Here is a 25459-nt window from a genome sequence, read left to right on the forward strand (position 1 = left end):
TCAATTGAAACTCGAGGTAAAATTCAAGGATCTCTGTAGTTAAAACTCCTAAAAATAAAATATTTTTACATGTCTCATGTATATTGGAACCCCCTCCCCAATTGTCACCCGGGTTCGAACTAGCATGAGTTATTGAAATCTTGTGATACCCGTTTACTGTACAGTCCCCTCCCCTCTGGCCCAAAAAAAAAATGTATATACGATGGTAAGCCTGTACCGCAACATACAAAATTTTCTCCCTTTTTGGTCTGTCTGAGCAAATATGAACCGTTGAATCATTGGTTTGCTTGGCGGTGGTTTTGGGCGACCAACCGTATACAGCCACCTATTATCCTATGCTCTATGTACTGCTCTTCTCGTCCGTACTCTTCCTTCTCTTAGCTTTCTTTCGCGGGCGTCTCTCTCTCTCAGAGGCTGCTGAGCTTAAAGGAGCTTGACCTCAAGGCTTTGAACGAATGGCTTCCATCATTATCAACCCCAATTGCTCCTCAATTTCTCTGTCCCGTTCTCAGTGAGCCTTCTCTCTCTCTCTCTCTCTCTTGCCTGCTATAAAGTTCGTAGTCCTAGTTTGATTTGATTGTTTTCGGCACAAACGTAGGAAGACAAATGATTAGAAATGTAAGTCCTAAAATTACATAGAGTATTGAGGTTTTCATGTTTTGGTCTTTCAGAAACACTACAAATTGGGTGTTATACATAAATATGCTTGCAATGTTGAAAATAGGGAGAGCAATTGAGCATCACAGTGATATACAGAGTTAATCGGATATGTGGGAATTCCCTGTTTAGTCAAGAAATGGTTTTAAACCTTTGGTTTTGTAACCCTAATAAAAGTTTTGGGATAAAGAATTTTGGATGAGGATTATGGTTTGCATGACCTAATTATTAAAGTTATATGGGATTTAAGGTTAGCAGCTCAACACTGTTTAAGGGTTCACTACAAGGTTAATTGATATGTGAAGTATTTGGTTTTGGATGGTTTGTTGGTATTGCTATTTCCTCAATTCAGATTAGCAGGTATATTTGTTGATGCCTAATTAATTCTTATCTTCAGAGGGCGTAATGGTCTATATCGTGGGACTTCATTTGCGGCAAATGGGTGCTTATATGATTTTGTCACACCAAGTTTGACTTGGAAACTGCGCTTTAGTTTCAAGGGCTCAAATAAGACAAGAGCTTTGTTGGGAGAAGATGATCTCCTGTCCTACTCTAATGGCAATAGAACTGCAGACACTTTTGTCAACTCCCAGGCTGCCAAACCAACTGGGATTGAAATACAACCTGATGCATTAGGTTTTGGAACACTTGCAGCAGAAACAACCCCTATAATTAGTGGTTTCTCTTCCGAAAATGATGAAAATGATCTGGATCATCCTGTAGAAGGATTTTCATCCATACCAGAGGCGATTGAAGATATACGTCAAGGCAAGGTTTGTCGTTTTCTGAGCTAGTTATTTTGTGTTTATAATGGATACGGTTACTCTCTTTTTTCTTGTGCTTTTCTTTTTTGGAGGTTGATAAGATAACAAATTATTAATTCAAGAAAATATTGCAGATGGTAATTGTTGTAGATGATGAAGACAGAGAAAATGAGGGAGATCTTATAATGGCAGCATCCTTGGCAACGCCAGAAGCTATGGCTTTTATTGTCAAGCATGGAACTGGGATTGTTTGTGTTAGTATGAAAGGAGAAGACTTAGAGAGGTTGCAACTTCCACTTATGGTGACACAGAAGGAGAATGAAGAAAAACTTAGTACAGCGTTCACTGTCTCAGTGGTACGTAGTTTAAACTTTCCCAAATAAAAACTAAAGTCTAAGTGTGCACTTGGAGATGTGCTATTAGGTGGCAAACAATGACCTTATCAATGATCACAGGCCTCTTGTTCCATGTCATTTTACATTTTGGTCGAGTCATGCTTTGTAACTGCATCCAAGTTTGTTGGACCTCTCAAAGGCTAGGGAAAGAGTGAAAAGGATATTGTAGATGTGTGGCCGGAATCCAGATTTTGACGCAAGTATTTTGACTCAATATTTTTGTGGGACAGTGGAGCTGAATAGAGTTGGCATTGCCAATCTTGTCTGTGTCTTGGGAATTGATAGTGAAGATAAACAAATGAATGTAATAATTTTAAAATGTCTAATGTGTTACTTTCTAAATCGACCAATTTTATGACTTGTTATAACCCTTATGTGGTTGACTTCAATTGTATTGGACTCTATAGGATGCAAAACATGGTACGACAACTGGTGTTTCTGCTCGCGATAGAGCTGTGACAGTCTTGGCTCTTGCATCAAGGAATTCAAAACCTAAAGATTTCAACCGCCCAGGACATATCTTTCCCCTAAAGTACAGGGAGGGAGGAGTTCTAAAAAGAGCTGGTCACACTGAAGCTTCAGTTGATCTTGCTATGCTGGCTGGGCAAGATCCGGTAGCAGTTTTATGTGAAATTGTGGATGATGACGGTTCTATGGCTAGATTACCAAAGCTTAGTCAATTTGCACAGGCAGAAAACTTGAAAATTATTTCCATTGCTGATTTGATCAGGTACTGTGGATGGTTGTGTCTTTCCAGTAGGAGTCCAAAGTGTACTAGCTGTAGTTACCTAATAAATCCTTGGTACTTGACAAGGTTAAACAGTTGGTACCTTACACAACTGTTTCATTAATGGATGAATGTTATTACATACTGAAACACTAGTGGATGATCTGGAATCCACTAGCTAGCATGTGTGTAAGTGAAAAATGTTTATTTGACATCTTAAATGTGCTTTAAATAGTTATAGCTTATATCGCTCTAAATCAGTTCAGAACTGTCCGCAGCTGCCAATAAGTCTGCCACTCATTTTTCTTAAGAGATTTAACATTTAGTGAAGTAATGAATAAATCTTATTGTTCCTTCTTGGTATACTTTGTTAAAACAAGTAATTATTAAATGTTGATTCTTGCCCTGCTTTTTGAATTAGTGGAAGAAATTCGAATTTTGATATTGGTTATCAATTAAAACTTTCAGATATAGGAGGAAAAGGGATAAGTTGGTGGAGCGGGCTGGAGTTGCACGGATACCCACAATGTGGGGGCCATTTGAGGCCTACTGTTATAAGTCATTGCTTGATGGGATTGAGCACATTGCAATGGTTAAAGTAAGCAAACCATTGATGTAGAGTATTCTCCTCTTAAAACTGTCTACCTTTATTACAGAACACCAATAATAAATGGCAGTTGGAATAATTGTCAATTTGTGAATTGTTAAATTTTACTCATGATATTCGCAATGCTTTTGTCTGTAGGGAAGTCCTGCAATTATTCTACAATGTTGATGTTCGGGAACTTGCTTTGACTTTGTTACCTGCGATTGTTTTTATAGCTATTTTATTGCTCACTTCTTAGAGTTGATTTTTGAAGACGCATACCAGACATTGTGTACTTGACTTGTCAGGATGAATTTTTTGAATCAGTTAATTGTAATCATTAGATGTGTATATGGAAACTGCAAAAGAATTGACAGAGATAACATGAAAGGGCTTTAAGCTTATTTTAATAGAGTTTCAGACTTTGGCTATTGATCTGATGATAAAGAACTAGGTTACTGTACCCCTTCCCTCTCGTTCTCCAGCTCTTCTCTTCAACCTCTATTTTACCTTTTTCTCTCCCCTTTTAACTGTAGCAATTTCTCTGCCTAAACTGATATCACAAAAATCTTTATCCTACATCAATCTTTCCGTAATAGGTTGTCTGATAAATGAAAACAAATTTTGCGTTTGATCAATGTTATTCCTGTAAGTAACTGTTTGCAGGGTTTTAATATGAACAGGGTGAAATTGAGGACGGGAAAGATATACTTGTGAGGGTACATTCTGAGTGTCTCACAGGCGACATATTTGGATCAGCCAGATGTGACTGTGGAGACCAGCTATCTCTTGCAATGAAGCAAATTGAAGCAGCTGGTAGGGGTGTTTTGGTGTATCTCCGTGGACATGAAGGTAGAGGAATTGGTTTGGGTCACAAGCTCCGAGCCTATAACCTGCAGGATGATGGGAGTGACACGGTTGAAGCCAACGAAGAGCTAGGATTACCAGTTGATTCTCGTGAGTATGGCATAGGTGCACAGGTACTGGTTTCTTAAGAGTCAATCGTATCTCACATGCATTGTCACTTTCAGCATGAAAGTATCTATTCTTGGCAATGTAATGTCCTGCTGCTGAAGTGTTGTACACATGAGCCTCTCTGAACGTATGATTAATTTTTTTGGCAGATACTACAAGATATAGGTGTTCGAACAATGAGGCTGATGACGAACAATCCTGCAAAGTATATTGGACTCAAGGGTTATGGTTTGGCCATTGCTGGCAGGGTCCCATTATTGGCCCCAATAACTAGGGAGAACCAGAGATACTTGGAGACCAAACGTTCAAAAATGGGGCATGTCTATGGTTCCAATTCTAATGGTAATGTAAATGGCACCACTGATGAAAGTAGTTCAAACATTGACAACCCATCTACCGGCATGTCGGAGACATGAGCACTTCAGGTGTGTAACCTGCTGTCAGAGTTATTCAGATATATGACTTTGGCTACAATCTTTTTGTCAGTCATAATGTGTTTGGCACACTGGATAGTAAAGTGCGGGATTGGACTGGATTGAATTATCGAGGACGAGATTATTATATTCATGGGTTCTACTTGTCTCTCATCTCATCAACATTTCCCTGCCATTACTGTGCCTGTGTGTGATCATTTTTCTTATTGCGGCTACCACAGCAAGTACAAATAAATATCAAGTAAAATGTTTATTTATTTGTCAGACTGGATCACATACTATCTAAAAAATAATAGTATCTTAAATCCGATTCTGTCGATCTAATATTGTGTCAGGATCAGACCAAAAAAAATTGTGTCAGGTTTTCCATTTAGATTGAAATGTTTGCACGTGTTGGTTTAAGGAAGAAATAGAAAATGTTCCGTCCTATATAAAATTTATAAATAAATAAATAAATAAAAGAAGAGAGAAAAACTGTTTTTTTAGGAAGCACGATAAAAGCGATTTTATTATAAAAATGTTGAAATTTTCATAAGAAATCAAAGTGTTTCTTGAAAAATTACTTGAGAGTGCTTTCTAAAGAAGTATATGACAGGTGCATTTTTAAAAAACGTTTCTACGACCTGTAAGTACTTCTAAACTTACTGGTTTTTAAAAAGCACTATCAGAATCACTCCAAACGGCCTTGATGGTGCTGCGTGTTCTGATGCTGGTGCAGGTAGGCATGTAGTAGGTACTGCTTGAGTTGAGAGTCGCTTTCGTTTTTTTTCTTGTGATTTTCGAGGAAAGGGTTTCACGAGTCCCTAAACGAGATAAAGGATGGTGGTCCCCAACCGACGTGGCGTCTTCTGTTTCTTGGCCCCGGCCTAATACAAAAATAAGAATTTGGAGAAGGAATCGAGTGCTCCCTCCTTTAACAAAGTTGGAATGGAAGCAGGATGAGGTGGAGCCCTTTATTCTTTCTTTTTGTCCCGCATTACTTACTTCACCCCTCTTCTTGTAAACTTTGTTGATAATAAATCCGTTAACTTTACTAACCTGACATGCGTGAAGCCCTTTTTCTTTTTCTTTTTTTTTTTCTTTTTTTTTCATATATAGAAAACTTTACTCTTGTTTTATAAACGATAATTTATTTACAAAAATACTTTTATAACGAGACAACATATTCATAACAAAGTTGCATCATCATAATGATGTTAACCACAATAAATATTGAACTCATTATAAATATATATATCGTTTTGCATCCATATAAGTCAGATCTTTGATTTCACAAACTAAATGAAACAATTACCTATGGAATGAAGACCTGTTGGTATAGCAAATGTTTTTCATTCCAACTCAAATTTAATTCTCTCCTATGAATGAGTTTATGAGACTCGTTTCTGTGAAAGATTTCTTCTTTTAATCTTTTGGGAGGTGGAAATCGATCTTAGAACCTCTTTCAATATTGTAGAACAAAAGTACCATTAGACAAATACCTAGTAGGTAATATGAAATAATTTAAAACGTGTAAAGAATAATATTTTAGGTATACACTTGTCTAAATTTTGCAAATCACATGTTAAGAATTCTAACCTCGTATAGTAAATTGTTTTCATGATATTTTTTTTCCTAATATAATATATTTCTGGCATATTAGTTTGTGGACAATAAAATTTTTCTATATGCATAGATACACAGTGGTCTTTGTTTCACAAATCTCATGTTAGGAAATCTAACCTCATTTAGGAATTAGTTTTTACGGACAACATTTTCTTAATATGATTTGCTTTTTCTATATCAAATTAAAAGCCCTAAAAGAAATAAGTCATATTAAGAAAATAATATCCCAAAAGACTACTTATTTTGAAATTAAAAATAAAACAGGAAAATAAATCAAGACCTTGCCAAAATACTAATTTTTGGAATGCATTGTGATGTTTTATAGTAACTATGAGTATCTAAATTTTGTCTACAAGAGACTATATGTGAAAAGAAATTAGGTGTGATTTTATAATGTTACTCAATAAAGAATAGAGAAATAAAGTTAATTAGTTACCAATCATACCTTTAGTGACCAAATTGCATGTTTTAAGACTAACAAAATGTTACAGTTTGAAAATCTCTTCCAAACTAGCACTTCTGACCATGATTGGTAAGGGTCGAGATGTTTGGGGAGTTTATTTGTTGAGATATGAGTCGAGATTTGGTGCATAATCTTCAATACTAATATCTCTTATTTTAACTATTATTATTGATCAAATCGCAGATCAATTCACAACCATGAACAAGAAAATAAGTTTAAGACTTTTCTACAACAACAAAGTTCTAATTAAGACTTTTATGGAATGAAATTTTTGATATGATATTGCTATGTTTCTGTTATCATATTGATATGAAATTTATTGATTAGAGTTAATAATTGTTATGTTTCTTATTGATAATTGTTATGTTTTTTTTTGTTTTGATTAATAATATGATAATTTGTTTTTTTACTGATAATGTTATGTTTTTTAGTCTTATTTTGTTCTTAAAAAAAATTCATAATTTTTACACTATGACTCCTTGTCCGGAGAATCCGGGATCCGCCATTGCACACAATCAACTCACGTGTAGTCTAGTGATATTTCTCTTTTCAATGTTGAAAGATGTACCGAATTTGAATCCTTCATGTCCTATTAAAAATAAATTGCATGCAAATGATTAAATAAGAAATTTTAGAAACTCCATTGGTTAAGAAAACCTATATTTTAAATATTTTCTTTTCTGGCCTATGTATGTTTACTTTAATTTTCAGTCTAGTTCCAACAATTAATTTTATGCATCTCTTTGCATTAATTTTTTTGGGTTCTATATGGTCTCTTCCACTAGAATTCTCTCCTAATAATACACTAAACATTAACCCTATTACACAAGGAACCTAAATCAAATAAAAAAAGCATTGCAGTTACAACCCCAAGAAGTTAGAATGTAATGTAAAATCGTATTTGATATAGTTTTATGTGGCAATTTGAAGTTTAGTTCTAAATTTCTCCACGACCAAACAGAGTTAATATGTCAATTTATTACTTTAGGGTACCAAGTTTGTTACTCTAGTTTTATAAATTTGCACTACTTATTTCTCTTATGCTTTCTATATATCAAATGAATAGAATAAAAATGAAAGTCTAAAAATATGGAGTAGGAGTGCATGTACAAAATAGAAATATGAAGCAAAAGACCCACTAGTGTAGTGGTTTAGAGTAATTGTTCCCAGGTAAGGTCTTGAGTTCGAGTCTTAGCATCTGTGTAGTGTGTGTAAGTTTAGTATATTATCGCCCCTCTCAATAGGAAATGTCTCCCAAAAAAAAAAAAAAATAGAAGTATGAAAATCATCACCCTTATTTTATTAATGTGGAACCTACTAGTATAACATTTGTAAAGAGTTGGGGCCACCACCCAAAGAAAAATTGAAAAAAGAAAAAGCTTAACTTTTGCTTTAGTTGAATGAAACTATTTGCAAAATGATACTACTTGCCTCCTTATATACTCCTTCTTGTGAATTACAATTTGACACATATACAAAAATAATTCATTAAAAACACACAAAAAAAACAAAAAAAACTTCAGCACACATATCACATTGCTATTGGCAAGAATGGAGGAGCTTCTATTTACCTGGTAAGAAGGAAAATATTTTCTTTTGCAAAATCCTATCGTATCTACATAGCCTTTGATAGCCTGGTTAGATGCTAACACAACTAAAAATAGGTGTCAAGGCAGCTCAATTTGGAGTGGCATCTCGATTGAAGCTACCAAAATAGTTCAAGGACATATATTAGGAATATTAGTAGGTGAGTTTAGAAATACAATGTTATACAAATAAAATTTATTGAGAACGAGATAAACATAAATATGATGAGTAATATTAAAAAAAAAGTATAACTAAAGTATGTGTTGTTCACGTGTGCATCATGCATGAGTGTATAGACTTCCAACCATTGATGCACGTAAAATCACGATCGTCGTTCATGTGTACATCATGCATGTGCATAAAATCTGTCAACTATTACTACGAACTAAATCCTTTCAGAACTTCTCTACACACTTATGAATCATGCTTGCTAACCCACTCCTTGTATTTACTCAAGAATACATATTAGTGCATTGTAAACTTTATTGATTTTCTATAAGAAAAAAGAAAAGAAGGGCTCTACAAACACCAAATTATTGGCATGAATGTAGGAGCTCTTACTTACCTGGTAAGAAGGTTTTTTCCTTTACAAAATCCTACCATATCTACATAACCTTTATAGCCTGGTTAGATGCTAACACAACTAAAAATATGCATCATGGCAGCTCAATTTGTATTGGCCTCTCAATTGAAACTACCAAAATAGTTCATGGACATAAATTAGGAATATTAGTAGGTGAGTTCATAAATAGAATTTTATACAAATAAAATTTATTGAGAACGAGATAAACATAAATAAGATGAGTATTATTTAAAAAAAAAGTATAACTAAAGTATGTATTGTTTACGGTGTCATGGGCTACCAACCATTGATGCACGTAAAATCATGATCGTCATTCACGTGTACATCATGCACGTGCCTAAATCTATCAACTATTAATATGAGCTGAATTCTTTCAAAACTTCTCTACGCACTTATGAATCATGCTCGCTCCCCCACTCCTCGTGTGTACCCAAGAATACAAATTAGTGGATCGTGAACAACTTTATTGATTCTCTACAAGGAAAAAGAAAAGAAGGGTTCTAAAAACACCAAACTATTAGCAGAAATGTATGAACTCCTACTTACTTGGTAAGGAGGGAAGTATTTTCCTTTGCAAAATCCTACCATATCTACATAACCTTTGATAGCCTAGTTAGATGCTAACACAACTAAAAATAGATGTCAGGGCAGCTCAATTTGGATTGGCATCTAGATTGAAGCTACCAAAATGGTTCAGGGACATATATTAGGAATATTAGTAGGTGAGTTCAGAAATAGAATTTTATACAAATAAAATTTATTGAGAACGAGATAAACATAAATACGATGAGTATTATTAAAAAAAGTATAACTAAAGTATGTATTGTTTCCGTGTGCATCATGCATGGGTGTATGGGCTACCAACCATTGATGCGCGTAAAAGCATGATCGTCGTTCACGTGTACATCATGCATGTGCATAAAATCTATAAACTATTAATATGAGCTGAATTCTTTTAAAACTTCTCTACACACTTATGAATCATGCTCGCTCCCCCACTCCTCGTGTGTACCCAAGAATACAAATTAGTGGATCGTGAACAACTATATTGATTCTCTACAAGGAAAAAGAAAAGAAGGGTTCTAAAAACACCAAACTATTGGCAGAAATGTATGAACTCCTACTTACTTGGTAAGGAGGGAAGTATTTTCCTTTGCAAAATCCTACCATATCTACATAACCTTTGATAGCCTGGTTAGATGCTAACACAACTAAAAATAGATGTCAGGGTAGCTCAATTTGGATTGGCATCTCGATTGAAGCTACCAAAATGGTTCAGGGACATATATTAGGAATATTAGTAGGTGAGTTCAGAAATAAAATTTTATACAAATTAAATTTATTGAGAACGAGATAAACATAAATACGATGAGTATTATTAAAAAAAGTATAACTAAAGTATGTATCGTTTACGTGTGCATCATGCATAGGTGTATGGGCTACCAACCATTGATGCGCGTAAAAGCATGATCGTCGTTCACGTGTACATCATGCATGTGCATAAAATCTATAAACTATTAATATGAGCTGAATTCTTTCAAAACTTATCTACACACTTATGAATCATGCTCGCTCCCCCACTCCTCGTGTGTACCCAAGAATACAAATTAGTGGATCGTGAACAACTTTATTGATTCTCTACAAGGAAAAAGAAAAGAAGGGTTCTAAAAACACCAAACTATTGGCAGAAATGTATGAGCTCCTACTTACTTGGTAAGGAGGGAAGTATTTTCCTTTGCAAAATCCTACCATATCTACATAACCTTTGATAGCCTGGTTAGATGCTAACACAACTAAAAATAGATGTCAAGGCAGCTCAATTTGGATTGGCATCTCAATTGAAGCTACCAAAATGGTTCAGGGACATATATTAGGAATATTAGTAGGTGAGTTCAGAAATAGAATTTTATACAAATAAAATTTATTGAGAACAAGATAAACATAAATACGATGAGTATTATTAAAAAAAGTATAACTAAAGTATGTATTGTTTACGTGTGCATCATGCATGGGTGTATGGGCTACCAACCATTGATGCGCATAAAATCATGATCGTCGTTCACGTGTACATCATGCATGTGCATAAAATCTATCAACTATTAATATGAGCTGAATTCTTTCAAAACTTCTCTACACAATTATGAATCATGCTCGCTCCCCCACTCCTCGCATGTACTTAAGAATACAAATTAGTGGATCGTGAACAACTTTATTGATTCTCTACAAGGAAAAAGAAAAAAGGGTTCTAAAAACACCAAACTATTGGCAGGAATGTATGAGCTCTACTTACTTGGTAAGGAGGGAAATATTTTTCTTTGCAAAATCCTACCATATATACATAACCTTTGATAGCCTAGTTAGATGCTAACAAAACTAAAAATAGATGTCAAGGCAGCTCAATTTGGATTGGCATCTCGATTGAAGCTACCAAAATGGTTCAAGGACATATATTAGGAATATTAGTAGGTGAGTTCATAAATAGAATTTTATACAAATAAAATTTATTGAGAACGAGATAAACATAAATATGATGAGTATTATTAAAAAAAAGTACAACTAAAGTATGTATCGTTTATGTGTGCATCATGCATGGGTGTATGGGCTACCAACCATTGATGCGCATAAAATCATGATCGTCGTTCACGTGTACATCATGCATGTGCATAAAATCTATCAACTATTAATATGAGCTGAATTCTTTCAAAACTTCTCTACACACTTATGAATCGCGCTCACTCCCCCACTCCTCGTATGTACTTAAGAATACAATTTATACAAATTAGTGGATTGTGAACAACTTTATTGATTCTCTACAAGGAAAAAGAAAAGAAGGGTTCTAAAAATACCAAACTATTTGCAGGAATGTATGAGCTCCTACTTACTTGGTAAGGAGGGAAGTATTTTTCTTTGCAAAATCCTACCATATCTACATAACCTTTGATAGCCTGGTTAGATGCTAACACAACTCAAAATAGATGTCAGGGCAGCTTAATTTGGATTGGCATCTCAATTGAAGCTACCAAAATAGTTCAAGGACATATATTAGGAATATTAGTAGGTGAGTTCAGAAATAGAATTTTATACAAATAAAATTTAATGAGAACGAGATAAACATAAATACGTATAAAAAAAAAGTATAAATAAAGTATGTATCGTTTACGTGTGCATCATGCATGGGTGTATGGGCTACCAACCATTGATGTGCTTAAAATCATGATCGTCGTGCACGTGTACATCATGCATGTGCATACAATTTATCAACTATTAATATGAGTTGAATTCTTTCAAAACTTCTCTACACACTTATGAATTATGCTCGCTCCCCCACTCCTCGTATGTACTAAAGAATACAAATTAGTGGATCGTGAACATTGATTCTCTACAAGAAAAAAGAAAAGAAAAGATGGGTTCTACAAACACCAAACTATTGGCAGGAATGTATGAGCTCTTACTTACCCGGTGAGGAGGAAAGTATTTTTGTTTGCAAAATTCTACCATATCTACAAAACTTTGATAGCCTAGTATGATGCTAGCAAAACTAAAAATAGATGTCAGGGCAACTCAATTTAGATTGGCATCTCGATTGAAGCTACCAAAATAGTTTAAGGACATATATTAGGAATATTAGTAGGTAAGTTCAAAAACAGAATTTTATACAAATAAAATTTAATGAGAACAAGATAAACATAAATACGATGAGTATTAATTAAAAAAAATTAACTAAAGTATGTGTCGTTCACGTGTGCATCATGCATGGATGTATAGGCTTATCAACCATTGATGAACGTAAAATCGTGATCGTCGTTCACGTGTACATCATACATGTACATAAAATCTATCAACTATTAATACGAGATCAATCCTTTAAAAACTTCTCTACACACTTATGAATCGTGCTCAGTACCCCACTTCTCGTGTGTACTCAAAAATACTTATTAGTGAATTATGAACAACTTTATTGATTCTCTACCAAACTTAGTCCTCAAGTCACAAGACCCTTCACTTCCCCAATTGATACAATACCCTTAGATCTTCCATAATCTATGAAAAAAGCGACAAAAAAGCAATTTGGTGTCAAGAGAGAGAGAGCATTAATTGACTAGCGGTGACTTCCACTCACCAAACCCCCACTCTCTCTCTCTACTCTGTTCTTCTTCTTCTCTACTCTTATAAAGTCTTTGCCCGCCACGTCTGTAACATCTCAACCGTTTCCAATTGCCCTCAAGATTGAAATTCTCATACACTCTTTTCTCAAGCCCCAACCTTTCTGCGTTTCCGTTTCTCACTCTCTCTATATCTCTCTCTCTCTCTAGGGTTTCGTCGTCGCTCTCGATGCCATGAGATCGTCGTGCGGACCATACCCTCGCGCCACTTTCCGCCAACCTCAGCCGCCGGAAATTCCCCACCGGTACCCTCCCAGGCAACCCAATTCCCTGCCGGACGGCTGCTGTCGTCGACCCCCTCCCAGGCCCCCGAGTTTCATCGTCGTGCTCCTCTCCGACCAACGTAACCACCGGAAAGCCGACATCGACGCCGTGATCGCTAAATGCAAGTTCAAACCCGAAAACGTCGAGTTCTCTCCCTCTAATGTCATAGTGGTCTCCTTGTTCTACACACAATGGGCCCACGCGCTCGAGGCCATTGTTTGTCTTTGGGAATCGCGGCTCGACCGGGTTCATAATCTGACACCGAAGTTGAACCGGTTTGTTTCTGTGCCGTCCGATCTCGAGGAGCTCCAGGACCGGCTCAGAGGCTTGTTCACCGAAAGAATTAAGAAATTGATCGACGGGGAAGCAGTGAAGAAGTGCGAGGCGAAGCGGGCCCTGTTGTCTAAGGAATTTGAGCGAGTTTCGAAGTTACTTCTGAGGCCAAGCCCTGTTTGGACTCTGGATGACTTAGCTCAGAAGAAGAGGAGGAGTAAATGCGAAATGGAATTGGTGGAGAGAAAGATTGGGGAGTTCAAGTCGGCAATGAACTGTTTGCTTGCTTATCTTGATGGGAACGGGTTGGAGGTGTGTGGTGAAGAAGGCGTGCAAGTGTTTAAATTTTCAAGTGAAGTTTATGATTGGGGTCGAATTCAGAGCATAATGGCTCGGGAGTGCCACAGGCTCGAAGAAGGGTTGCCCATTTACGCTTATCGGCAGCAAATTCTTCAGCAAATTCTTACCCAGCAGGTATAATGTGCTTAACTCTGGTTGTGTAGTTGTTTTGCAAGTTGGGTTTTATGTTATTTTGGATTTGATTAGCAATCTTCTTCACTCCAGTTTTTGTTGACATTCTTGATTAGCAACCTTGTCTGTTTGTTTAAGCACTCTACTGGAATGCCAGGTGAATGGACCAGCTTTGTTAAACTGCGCTTGATTTTTTTATTTTTTTATTTTTTTGCTTCCGTATATATTATGCTTTAAGCACTTTATTTACGTGATACATTGTATGATTTGTGGAAAAAAAATGCTAAAGCAGTATTGAGACCTGAATCATTTGATAATATGCTTTTCTTTCTACCTTGTAGGCTATTTATTTATTGTTCAAGCACTTATTAATTATTTAAGCTCAAAACTAGGAGCGTCATTTTTGGTAGATATGCAATATAGGCATTTCAGATTTTCCTTTTTGTCTTCTTTTTAACTAGAATTTGCACAGGTCCTGGTGTTAATTGGAGAAACTGGTTCAGGAAAGAGTACACAGTTGGTGCAGTTTCTTGCTGATTCTGGAATTGCTGCTGAGCAGTCTATTGTATGCACTCAGCCTCGCAAGATTGCTGCCACGTCGTTGGCCGAAAGGGTTACACAAGAAAGTAGTGGGTGTTATAGAGAAAAATCAATAAAATTTAATCCGACATTTTTGTCAGGGCAGGAGTTGAATTCTAAGGTAATATTTATGACGGACCACTGTCTACTGCAGCACTACATGAATGATATGAATATGTCTGGGATTTCTTGCATCATAATTGATGAGGCTCATGAAAGGAGCTTGAATACTGATCTCCTTTTGGCATTGATCAAAGGTTTACTAGGTCGAAGACCTAGTTTACGACTTGTTATAATGTCTGCAACAGCTGATGCAGAAGTGCTCTCAAATTATTATTATGGCTGTGGAATCTTTTATGTGGTGGGGAGGAGCTTTCCCGTTGATGTTAGATATAAACCGTCTTTCAGTGAAGGAACTTCTAGTGATGCTACTTCCTATGTTTCTGATGTGCTGAGGGTAGCAACGGAGGTACACAAAAAAGAGAAAGAAGGGACAATTCTTGCCTTTTTGACTTCCCAGATGGAAGTAGAATGGGCTTGTCAGAAGTTTATAGCACCTGGTGCAATTGCACTGCCACTGCATGGAAAACAAACTTTTGAAGACCAATATAATGTTTTCCAAAACTACCCTGGAAGAAGAAAAATTATATTTTCCACAAATGTGGCTGAGACATCTCTGACAATTCCTGGGGTAAAGTATGTGATTGATTCTGGTATGGCTAAAGAAAGCAAATTTGAACCTGCAAGTGGCATGAATGTTCTAAGAGTTTGCAGAATCAGCCGGAGTTCTGCTAATCAAAGAAGTGGCCGTGCTGGAAGAACGGAACCTGGTATATGTTACAGACTCTACTCAAAAAATGATTTTGAGGCGATGCCTCCTTGCCAGGAACCTGAGATCCGTAGAGTTCACCTTGGTGTTGCAGTTCTGAAGATTTTGGCTTTGGGCATCAAGAATTTAAAAGATTTTGAATTTATTGATGCACCTTGTTCTGAAGCTATTGACATGGCCATGCGGAACCTTATTCAGTTAGGAGCTGTGAAGCAAACTGATGATGTTTTTGAATTAACCAAGGATGGTCGGTTCTTGGTTAAATTGGGTGTTGAGCCTCGGCTTGGTAAATTAATCCTTGGTTGTTATAACCACAGCTTACGTAGGGAAGGCCTTGTTCTTGCAGCTGTAATGGCAAATTCCAGTAGTATATTTTGTAGAGTTGGTAATGATGAAGAAAAACTTAGATCAGACTGCCTTAAGGTGCAATTTTGCCATCGTGATGGGGATCTTTTTACCCTTCTCTCTGTGTACAAGACATGGGATAATTTGGCTCAAGAGAAGAAAAACACATGGTGTTGGGAAAACAGCATTAATGCCAAAACTATGAGGAGATGCCAAGAAATGGTAAAGGATTTGGAGTCTTGCCTTAAACATGAACTCAATATGATAATTCCTAGTACCTGGTGTTGGAATCCACATGAATCAAATGATTGTGATAAATATTTGAAAAAGGTTATACTTTCTTCCCTTGTGGAAAATGTTGCTATGTTCTCGGGACATGATCAACTTGGTTATGAAGTGGCATTAAGCGGGCAACATGTTCGGTTGCATCCTTCGTGTTCATTGTTAGTATTTGGTGAGAAACCTAGTTGGGTAGTATTTGGTGAACTCCTGTCAATTTCTAATCAATATTTAGTCTGCGTCACTTCCATTGATTTCAACTCTTTGTCTACCCTATCTCCTCCTCCTTTGTTTGATGTATCTAAGATGGAAAGTCAAAAATTGCAACTGAAAGTTTTGACTGGTTTTGGCAGTACTCTGCTTAAAAGATTTTGTGGGAAGGGCAACGGTTATCTGCTTCATCTTGTTTCACGTGTTAGGTCAATTTGCAAGGACGAACGTATCAACATTAAAGTCGATTATTATCAGAATGAGATTACGTTGTTTGCCACCTTGCATGACATGGATAGGGTTTCAAGCTTTGTATATGATGCCTTGGAGTGTGAACGAAAATGGATGCGAAATGAATGTTTGGAGAAATGCTTGTATCATGGTTCTGGTGTCTTGCCTTCAATAGCATTGTTTGGAGCTGGTGCTGAGATCAAGCATCTGGAGCTTCAAAAAAGGTGTTTGACTGTTGATGTAGTTCATTCAAAACTAGATTCTATGGATGACAAGGAGTTACTTAGTGAGCTTGAAAAGTATGTCCTCTGGTAGTATATGTGCTATTCATAAGTTCACTGGCACTGGGCAGGAAAGTGTTGATAAAGGAAAGTCGGCCAGGATAACATTTTTAAGTCCTGATGTGGCTCAAAAAGCTGTTGAACTAAATGAATCTGAATTTAGTGGCTCCATACTGAAGGTTATTCCTTCTCAGGTTGGGGGTGATCGTAAAATGTTGTCGTTCCCTGCTGTTAGAGCTAAAGTTTATTGGCCTCGCAGGCTAAGCAGGGGGATTGCAATTGTCAAATGTGATGTGGATGATGTTGCTTACATGGTTAATGATTTTTTTAACCTTTTAGTAGGAGGAAGAATTGTTCGTTGTGAAACTAGCAAAAGATCCATGGATTCTGTTGTGATCAGTGGACTTGAAAAAGATCTTTCTGAGGCTGAAATTTTGGATGTGTTGAGGACTGCTACAAGTAGGAGAATCCTGGATTTTTTTCTGCTGAGAGGAGATGCTGTAGAAAATCCACCATGTGGTGCTTGTGAAGATGCTCTCCTAAAAGAAATATCAACCTTTATGCCTAAAAGATACTCCCACAATAGCTGCAGCATTCAGGTTTTCGAGCCTGAACAAAAGAATGCTTTCATGAGAGCTTTGATTACATTTGATGGAAGATTACACTTGGAGGCGGCAAAAGCTTTGGAACAATTAGAAGGGAAAGTATTGCCTGGGTTCCTTTCATGGCAAAAGATGAAGTGCCAGCAGTTATTTCATAGCTCTCTATCCTGCCCTGCCCCTGTTTATCCTGTGATCAAGAAGCAGTTGGATTCGTTACTTTCAAGTTTTTTTCAACTAAATGGTACTTCTAGTCGCATATAGTAATCTTGCTGCATTTTCTTTTCCAATTTTATGCAATATTTCTTTTCTCTGGCTAACCATTAATGAATTTCATTTGATCTTAACCTTTTCTGTGGTTATAAGTACTTGGATATTCTTCTGTCTCTGCTTCACTTTTTGTATTTTATTTCTCTGTGGTTATAACTTTTTCATTTTTATTCATCCTCCTTCATGTCTTGTTGGTTTGGAGTTGCTTTATCTTTGTTTGTTCTGTGAATTACTTTTTTTCTTTCTTTCCTGGAAATGGTCTTGCACTTGATATGCATTTGGACTGAATTCTTTCCATCCTTGCAAAAGTGTGTCAACTTACATAATTGTCCTTTTGATGGAGCTTTTAAAAATATACTGCACTCTTTAGCTTTATTTCATTGATTCTTAGAAAGCATATAATACCCTGTGCATTGCACCAGCTAATTCATTCTTATATTATTTTTTATTTTTATTACTGATTGTATAATGCTTATGACTAAATTTGAGAACATCATGTATGTTTTCTTATAGATAGAAGTGCGTGTTTGACCATCTTGAGTTTTTTTCTTGTTTACAGGTGTAGAATGGAGTTTAGATAGGAATGCTAATGGCTCCTACAGAGTGAAGATATCTGCCAATGCTACAAAAACAGTTGCAGACCTGAGAAGACGTGTGGAGGAGCTTGTGAAAGGGAAGACAATAGACCATGCCAGCCTCACTCCAACTATTTTACAGCTTCTGTTCTCCAGAGATGGCATCGCTCTAATGCACTCACTAGAGAGAGAGACGGGAACCTATATTCTTTTTGACAGGCGTAACGTCAGTGTACAGGTCTTCGGTTCTTCAGACCAAGTTAGTGTGGTCCAGCAGAAATTGGTTGACTCCCTTTTAACGCTCCATGAAAATAAGCTGATTGAGATCCGACTTCAAGGTAGTGCCTTACCTCCTGAGTTGATGAAAGAGGTTGTTAACAGGTTTGGGGCAGACCTCCATGGGCTCAAAGAGAAGGTACCAGGGGCTGATTTTAGTCTAAATGTTCGCCGTCAAGTCATTTCCATTCATGGAAACAAGGATTTGAAGCAGAAAGTAGAAGATAATATTTATGAGATTGCACAGATGACAGGTAGTTCGACTGAGAGGTTTAATAGTGAAGCTGATTGCCCCATATGTTTGTGTGAGATTGAAGATGAATACCGGCTTGCGGTGTGTGGGCATTTATTTTGTCGTTTGTGTTTGGTGGAGCAGTGCGAGTCTGCAATAAAAAACCAAGATAGTTTCCCAATGTCCTGTGCACACGAGGGTTGCAGGTCTCTTATTGTGTTCAGTGATCTGAGATATCTCTTATCAAGTGAGAAGCTGGAGGAGCTCTTTAGGGCCTCATTGGGATCATTTATTGCTTCAAGTGGGGGAATCTACAGGTTTTGCCCTTCTCCTGACTGCTCATCTGTGTATCAGGTAGCTGCTCCTGGGACAGATGGTGAACCATTCGTATGTGGTGCATGTTATGCTGAGACATGTACCCGGTGCCATTTAGAATATCATCCATACTTGTCGTGTGAGCAGTACCGGGAGTTCAAGGAAGATCCAGATTCATCATTGAAGGAGTGGTGCAAAGGAAAAGAACATGTGAAGAGCTGCCCGGTATGCAGGTATACAATTGAGAAGATAGATGGGTGCAACCATATAGAATGTAGGTGTGGGAAGCATATTTGCTGGGTGTGCTTGGCGTCTTACGGAACCAGCAATGAATGCTATGACCATTTGAGGAGTGTTCACATGGCCATCATTTGAATATCAAAGTGCTCATCATGTTTACTTATATGCTGCTGCCTTTAGCTTTGTACTATTAATCTATACACAGTTTGTAGAGTAGAAAAAAGATGGAATAGGTAAAGATAAATAACAGCTGGTGTTGCTGTGGTTGCTTAAGCTAAAGTAGTTGCTTAGTGTGCCCTTATTTTTTCTTTAATTTATATTTTCTTATCGTCACAGGGCTCCTCAATCCTCCTCACACATGTATAAATGGTTAGGCCTCTCTGTACAGTGCTTTTAACTTGAGTGAATTCTAGCCAATTTTCCGTTTCTCATCCAATTTGGATGTTATGAGCTGATCTACATTTTTAGCGCTTGGTTTTAACAGTAAACAGGCAAGTGCTCTCAACTCCAACAAGCTCTTGTATTCAGTAATTGTTTACATAGAAGTGCTAAGTTCAATCGCCCATAAGTGTGAGCTGTTTTTGGGGCTCACAATTTATCTACAGTTGTGGGGCTCGTAATGTATCAATAGTCCATGAGACTCGGGCTGATCTTGACCGTTGATTCATATGGAGCTCACAATGTATCACAGTATCTAGAGGGTGATTAAAAACCCTTCTTATTTCTAACATGGAGACAGATATTTGTCTGGTATCGGCTATATGGAGAAGAGCAAAGTGGGTCCTAAACTCAATGGGACCCACTAAACCATAAGCCTAGATAATCTCACATAAACCTTTATATTTTATTTTTTCCCCATAACACAATGTTGCATAATTGCAGAATATTTCTTTGACATATGCTCTGCAGTTGGAAATATACAGATACAAGTCACCTTTTAAGCTTGAAATGTGTATTCATTTACCAGGTATGATCATGTATACACCTATTTTTCTCTTTCGCTATGGCCTTTTACAAAAATGAAATTTCAACATAAATATCTGCAGCCAAATGCAAAGCCTACCCCGGCAATGCCAAAACAAAGAGCTAAAGCTACAATCCAAGAAATGCCATCCCCATTCTCACCCTCATCTCCTTCCTTCACCGACTGCTCCTCCAAACCCTTTGATCTGCCACCCCAAAAAGATCCCTCTTCCTCTTGCTGTGCCCATTGTGACTCCAACTTGGAAACTTTAAGCTCAAGCAGCCTCACCCATTGCCTATACGCAAACAACTCCCTGGCCTCCGCAAGCAGAGCATCAGAAAGGCAGTCTTTCTCCTTTCCCAATTTCTCAGCCTTCTTCTCTGCCTCTCTTGCTCTTGTCTGCGACAGCCTCAACGCCCTGAAAAGCTCCAACTTCTCATTCTCGCCGCCGTCACCTCTGTTTCCACACATGTCAAATTCATCCCTGTTGTCATCTTCTTGGGTCATACTCATGCTGCCAGCCCTGTTCATGGATGACAAAACAGTCTTGTTATCGGAACCCGTAAAGAATTTCATCGGAGGAGGAAGATCGCAGTTCTGTATGAGGTCCAAACCAGAAGACTTGTGAGAAACAGGAGTTAAATTTAGACCCTTCAACATTTCATTCCCATCCACCGCTTTGGGAGTCAACTTTGGGTTATTTGATGTCCACCCCGCCATGGATATGGGACTGATCATCGTGCATACAATGAATATAGGCTAAATCTGAACGATTTAGCCAAATGGGTTCGATCAGAAAAGCAAAAAAGAAGCAAAAAAAGGGGGAAAAGAAACTGATGAGGCGTGGAAAGTAAGAGGAAGTTTGGTGGAGATGGGGGTGGTTGGGATAGCGTGGCCGAAAGAAACGGGGTCGTGTAGGATTGGGCAAAGCTAAGCTACAATTTACAAAGGGAATTTTTATGACTTGAATTGTTTTGTTGGTAATTGCTTTTAGTGCAAGGGAAAGGTCGTTGCTTGTTGGGTTAAACAAACATATATGCGTTATACAATTTGGTGGGTGGGGAGAGGGGAGAGGAGAAAAACTTTCCTTTCCTGACATGGGGATGCCAGGTCAGTTTTCCCCCTCATTATCCCAAGCTAATAGAATACTGCCACCTGTTCAAAGTCTTTCTTGTCTTTGTTCAATCCCTTCTCCTTCCCCTCTTCTATCCATAGAATGTTTTTATATTTTTATTTATTTATGAAGTAATGTATTTTATTGCTACAAATAATGACATTTTATTTATTTATAATGAAGTAATGCTAATAAAATTTGGTTTGATGTACAATTTTGTTCATAATATTAATAACTCAAAGAAGAAATTTTTTGTTTTTTTTCTTTTCGCTTGATATCAGTAACTCAAAGAAGAAATATGTTTTTTTCTTTGATCAAGTGTAACGTGGGTAACTGGCGAAAAGAAAAACATACTTTACCAGTTATCCATGTTACCCACCAAGGCACTGACGTCTCCACCCTCAGCGATTTGGTTGTTTGGAGTTTGGGCGCTTGGGTGGCTGGGGTGTTGGTTGGGTTACAGGGAGGCGGTGGTTGGGTGGGGTTGGGTGTAGTGTAGGGATTGGGCTAGGAGCAGTAGGGGGGAAAGAGGACATTTTATTTTTATTTTAAAACTATTTTTTTATAATATATATTGTTTCTTTTTAGAAAGGAGTGGATTTTTAAATATTAGTAGACCGAATTGCCCTTCCACAAGTAACAGAAGTTTAACCAAATTGACAGAAATTTAGAATTTTTCTTGAATTGCTTCAAATTAAAACCATAAAGACAAAATTGATCAAATTGAAACAATAAGGACCAAAATGATAAAAAATGACATTTTGTCTTTATTTTATTGCACAGTAGATAGTATCAGAGTTTTATGGGAAAATATTCAAGGAGGGTGATTTCAAAAGATTCGAGGTTACAATAAAAATATCCCTTTCATTTTATGCATATTTTTATTATTGTTAAAGGGCCATTTGATAATCATTTCAATTTGAGTAATGATACTCTTACCACATTTGTATACCACTTTATGTAGTATATAAAGTAGGCTATCAAGAGGTCCATATGCTGATGCCACAAATTGTATTCATTTTTCATAAATGAAATAATGACTTAATACATTGCACAAACTGAGATGTCCTCTCTCTTTTCCCTCTTCTCTTGTGGGATTTGATCTATGAATGATGAAGTAGCCACAGTGAAAAAGATCATATAACTTATTCAACATATACCCCCATTGGCAGCGCATGTATCTCGTGAGGGTGGGAAGTTTTATTGGGATCAACTTTGGCCTTAGTGGTTGTCTGACACTCTTGCTGCTGATGTAAACATTTCAATTCGGCTTTAATAAATTTATTCCATCGTTTGACCAAAAAAAAAAAAAAAAGACAGCCACATCAATTAAAAAATTTCAATAACTCATAAAATAAAAGAAAATGTTAAATTAATTTTAATTGATGTGGTTGTCCATCTCAACTGCCATATAAGGTGGTATGTGAATGTGGTATATAAATGTGGTGAATGTGGTATACAAATGTGATAAAAGTAGCATAATCTTTCAATTTTAGTTTTTAGTTTTTATTTTTTGTGCTAGAGTATAGAGAAAAATGAGAGTGAAAATAGGAGTGAGGATGAGATTAAGAAAGAGGATGAGAGGTAAGGAAGGGAGGGATGAGTAACAAAAGTGAAAACAATTTCAAATAGATTTTAGTTTCTAGTTTTTATTTTCACTTTTGTTACTCATTTCTCCCATCATCCCCTAGCTTCTTCCCTCTCAATCCTATTTTCACTCTCATTCTCACTTTCATTCCCCTTTATTTTTCTCTATACTCTAGCACAAAAAATACAAAATAAAATCTAAAATTAAAATGATTATCAAACGGACCCTAAATGTGCCAAATGACATGTAAAAAGGTTCTTCACTTTTTGATGCAAAAAAAATTATTCAGAGCAATTGGCAATTTTGGCATAGCATAAAAACGCAAAAGAGAAAAAAAATTGCAAATTATTTGATGAGTGATCTACAGAGAAATTGACAAGTTATTGCCAAGGTGAGTGGAAGTCTGATCAATCAATGTAGTGGTATAGTGTTGTCAAGACTTCTTCTCACCCTCCCCTTTTACAGAATCAACATCCGACCCATTAGTTAGTGCCTTCTCAACCTCTTCCTCCACTTCCTCTACCTGCAATTAAAATATATGAAAACCAAAAAAGAATCCAAATTTAATTAATTAATTAATTACAATTTGTAAAGTTAATTATGGAGTTACTAATTCACCTTGCGGATGACATCCTTGGCTAGCTCAGCTTTTTTGACTGCATCTTCAGCGAGATGTTCAACGGACTCCACAGCATCTCTGAGCTTAGCATCCTCAGGAAGCTTGTCTTCTACCTGCTCAGCCACCTTCTCTACTTCCTCAGCCAACTCTTCCACCACCTCTGTCACAGATTCCACTGTGTCTACTGCCACGTCCACCTTGTCTGATTTAATCATACAGAGGAATTAATAACTTCAGAGAATAATTTTAATCATAACAAATATTAAGAACTTGAAAGTGTACTTTTAAGGGCCAGCAAGGGTCCCCATTTGTGTCTCAAAGAAGGTATTATTATTGACAACATTAATCCCAGAATCCAGTTTTTCCTGCACAGAAAGGCAAAAATCATAGGAAACTGATGATCAAAGAGCTGCTGATGATTTCTGTTGCCTGCCACTAACAATTAACAGACTAAACACAAAAACAAAAACAAAAAAATAATTAATTAACCTCACCATGTAGATAATGGAGATTTATCTGCAGGACTTTGAGTTTCTGGTGGAGATTTTTCTGATGCTTGAGTCACCCTTCACTCCAGCCAATTTTTGGGACAATTTAGATGACTTTCAACTGAAGGATTGATGCATATAAAGAACATCCTTAATTATAATTAATGGTGTATTAGTGAAACTTACTTGGTAATTAGCAGTCTGTGATGAGCTCTGATCAATTGATGATCATATGGGAATTTGGTGAATGATGATCTTTGATAAGCCAACATGGGATGCTGCTGATCAGAAGTCAAAGGCAGGCTCTGCAAAGTGGCATGGAGGACTTGGAGCTTGGTTTTTTGGCTATGGAGGGTGGACATGGGGGGAGGGTGGAAGCCATTGATGGTTGCCATTAGATCAAATGGGAAGCAATTTCTACAACTTCAAGGCCAAAAACAGAACTGAGAAAAGAAAATAGAAATGAAAATGGGGTTTTTTTTTCCTAAGGGCTTTGCTTATTTGATGCCAGGCCCCTACTACTGTACTGTGAATTGGACCCATGTGCAGGGAGCTAAATAAATGAGGATGGAAAATTTAAGAGATATTTAGTCATATATTCATTCTTAACATTAATAATATAGATAAATTCTACATCATTTAATTTCTATAAACAAATCCAAAAACTGACAGCTGACCCTATTGAATTAAAATTTGATTATTAAATTACTTTGGTGTCTTATTGAGTGTTTTGAGTTTTTTTAATGAGGTTTTGGAGTTGGTTTTGTTTTAAGAAATCAATGGCAGTTTTGTAATTTAAAAAAAGTTAAAAGCCTTTTTATTATGTTGTAAATGAATTTTGGGTGTGTTTCCAAAGTCCATTTCATATAAGTATTTTTTTATAATTTAGGCTCCTATATTAGGTATAATAGTGACTCTCTCAAAATTTAATTGCCTCCATCGACCAATAGGAAAACACATGTTCTAATCGTTAACATAGAAAAATAAAACAAACAAATAAAAAAGGAGTTTATTTTCCTACTCCTCTTTTTTTCACTTGCACTCCTTTTTTTGTTAATAGTAATGTATTTAAAAAAATAAAATGGAGTGTAAACGGACAAAAGAAAAGCGGGAAAATTGCCACCCATAAAAACAAGAAAAAAAAAACATAGAAAACACATGTTAGTACAAATCATCTTTTACTAGAAAAAAATCTTTTGTGAATGATAAGATACTCTAGAAAATCTTTGTGAATTATAAGATACCCTCTAGGCCAATGGGCTAGTCTATTTAAAAAAAAACTTTGACTTACAAATTGATGGTCTTAAATTTGGCTGAAGACACATTATTTTAGGGCAGAAGTGTAAAACAACTAAAAAAATATTTAAAAAATAAAATAATGGCAATGGGATAACCACTGTGTTATTATTATTATTATTTTGGGGATAACTATAACTAATAGAAAATTTTAAATTAAAAAAAAAAATTGTAAGGTCTCT

The 25459-nt window shown here is 36.5% G+C and overlaps 4 protein-coding genes across 4 annotated transcripts; 2 read left to right on the plus strand and 2 right to left on the minus strand.

The window, feature by feature from the left end:
• The first annotated feature begins 213 nt into the window (after nt 1-213).
• Nucleotides 214-4691, plus strand: LOC103334027 (bifunctional riboflavin biosynthesis protein RIBA 1, chloroplastic-like). The gene is made up of 7 exons (XM_008236952.3): nt 214-511; nt 1055-1430; nt 1556-1777; nt 2224-2546; nt 3012-3141; nt 3813-4109; nt 4254-4691. Exons 1-7 carry the CDS (start codon nt 456-458, stop codon nt 4518-4520), a joined length of 1671 nt encoding a protein of 556 aa, XP_008235174.2. The 5' UTR covers nt 214-455; the 3' UTR covers nt 4521-4691.
• Nucleotides 4692-12866: 8175 nt separating this feature from the next.
• On the plus strand, nt 12867-19644 carry LOC103334037 (ATP-dependent RNA helicase DEAH12, chloroplastic-like). Its single transcript, XM_008236963.3, is given in 4 exon segments — nt 12867-13950; nt 14420-16726; nt 16728-17544; nt 18130-19644. Coding segments are annotated over 4 exon segments (5175 nt in total). The 5' UTR covers nt 12867-13113; the 3' UTR covers nt 19344-19644.
• Nucleotides 19645-20143: 499 nt separating this feature from the next.
• Nucleotides 20144-21424, minus strand: LOC103334047 (uncharacterized). The gene has a single exon (XM_008236975.3). The coding sequence runs from the start codon at nt 20908-20910 to the stop codon at nt 20236-20238; it is 675 nt and encodes a 224-aa protein (XP_008235197.2). The 5' UTR covers nt 20911-21424; the 3' UTR covers nt 20144-20235.
• Nucleotides 21425-23190: 1766 nt separating this feature from the next.
• On the minus strand, nt 23191-24488 carry LOC103334057 (uncharacterized). The gene is made up of 5 exons (XM_008236985.3): nt 24168-24488; nt 23988-24059; nt 23776-23858; nt 23493-23695; nt 23191-23397 (listed from the first exon to the last, which is right to left on the minus strand). The coding sequence occupies exons 1-5, from the start codon at nt 24374-24376 to the stop codon at nt 23308-23310; spliced, it is 657 nt and encodes a 218-aa protein (XP_008235207.2). The 5' UTR covers nt 24377-24488; the 3' UTR covers nt 23191-23307.
• Between the last annotated feature and the right edge of the window lie 971 nt (nt 24489-25459).

Source organism: Prunus mume, linkage group LG1 (assembly GCF_029339155.1).
Source record: "Prunus mume cultivar Tortuosa linkage group LG1, ASM2933915v1, whole genome shotgun sequence".
NCBI lineage: Eukaryota > Viridiplantae > Streptophyta > Magnoliopsida > Rosales > Rosaceae > Prunus > Prunus mume.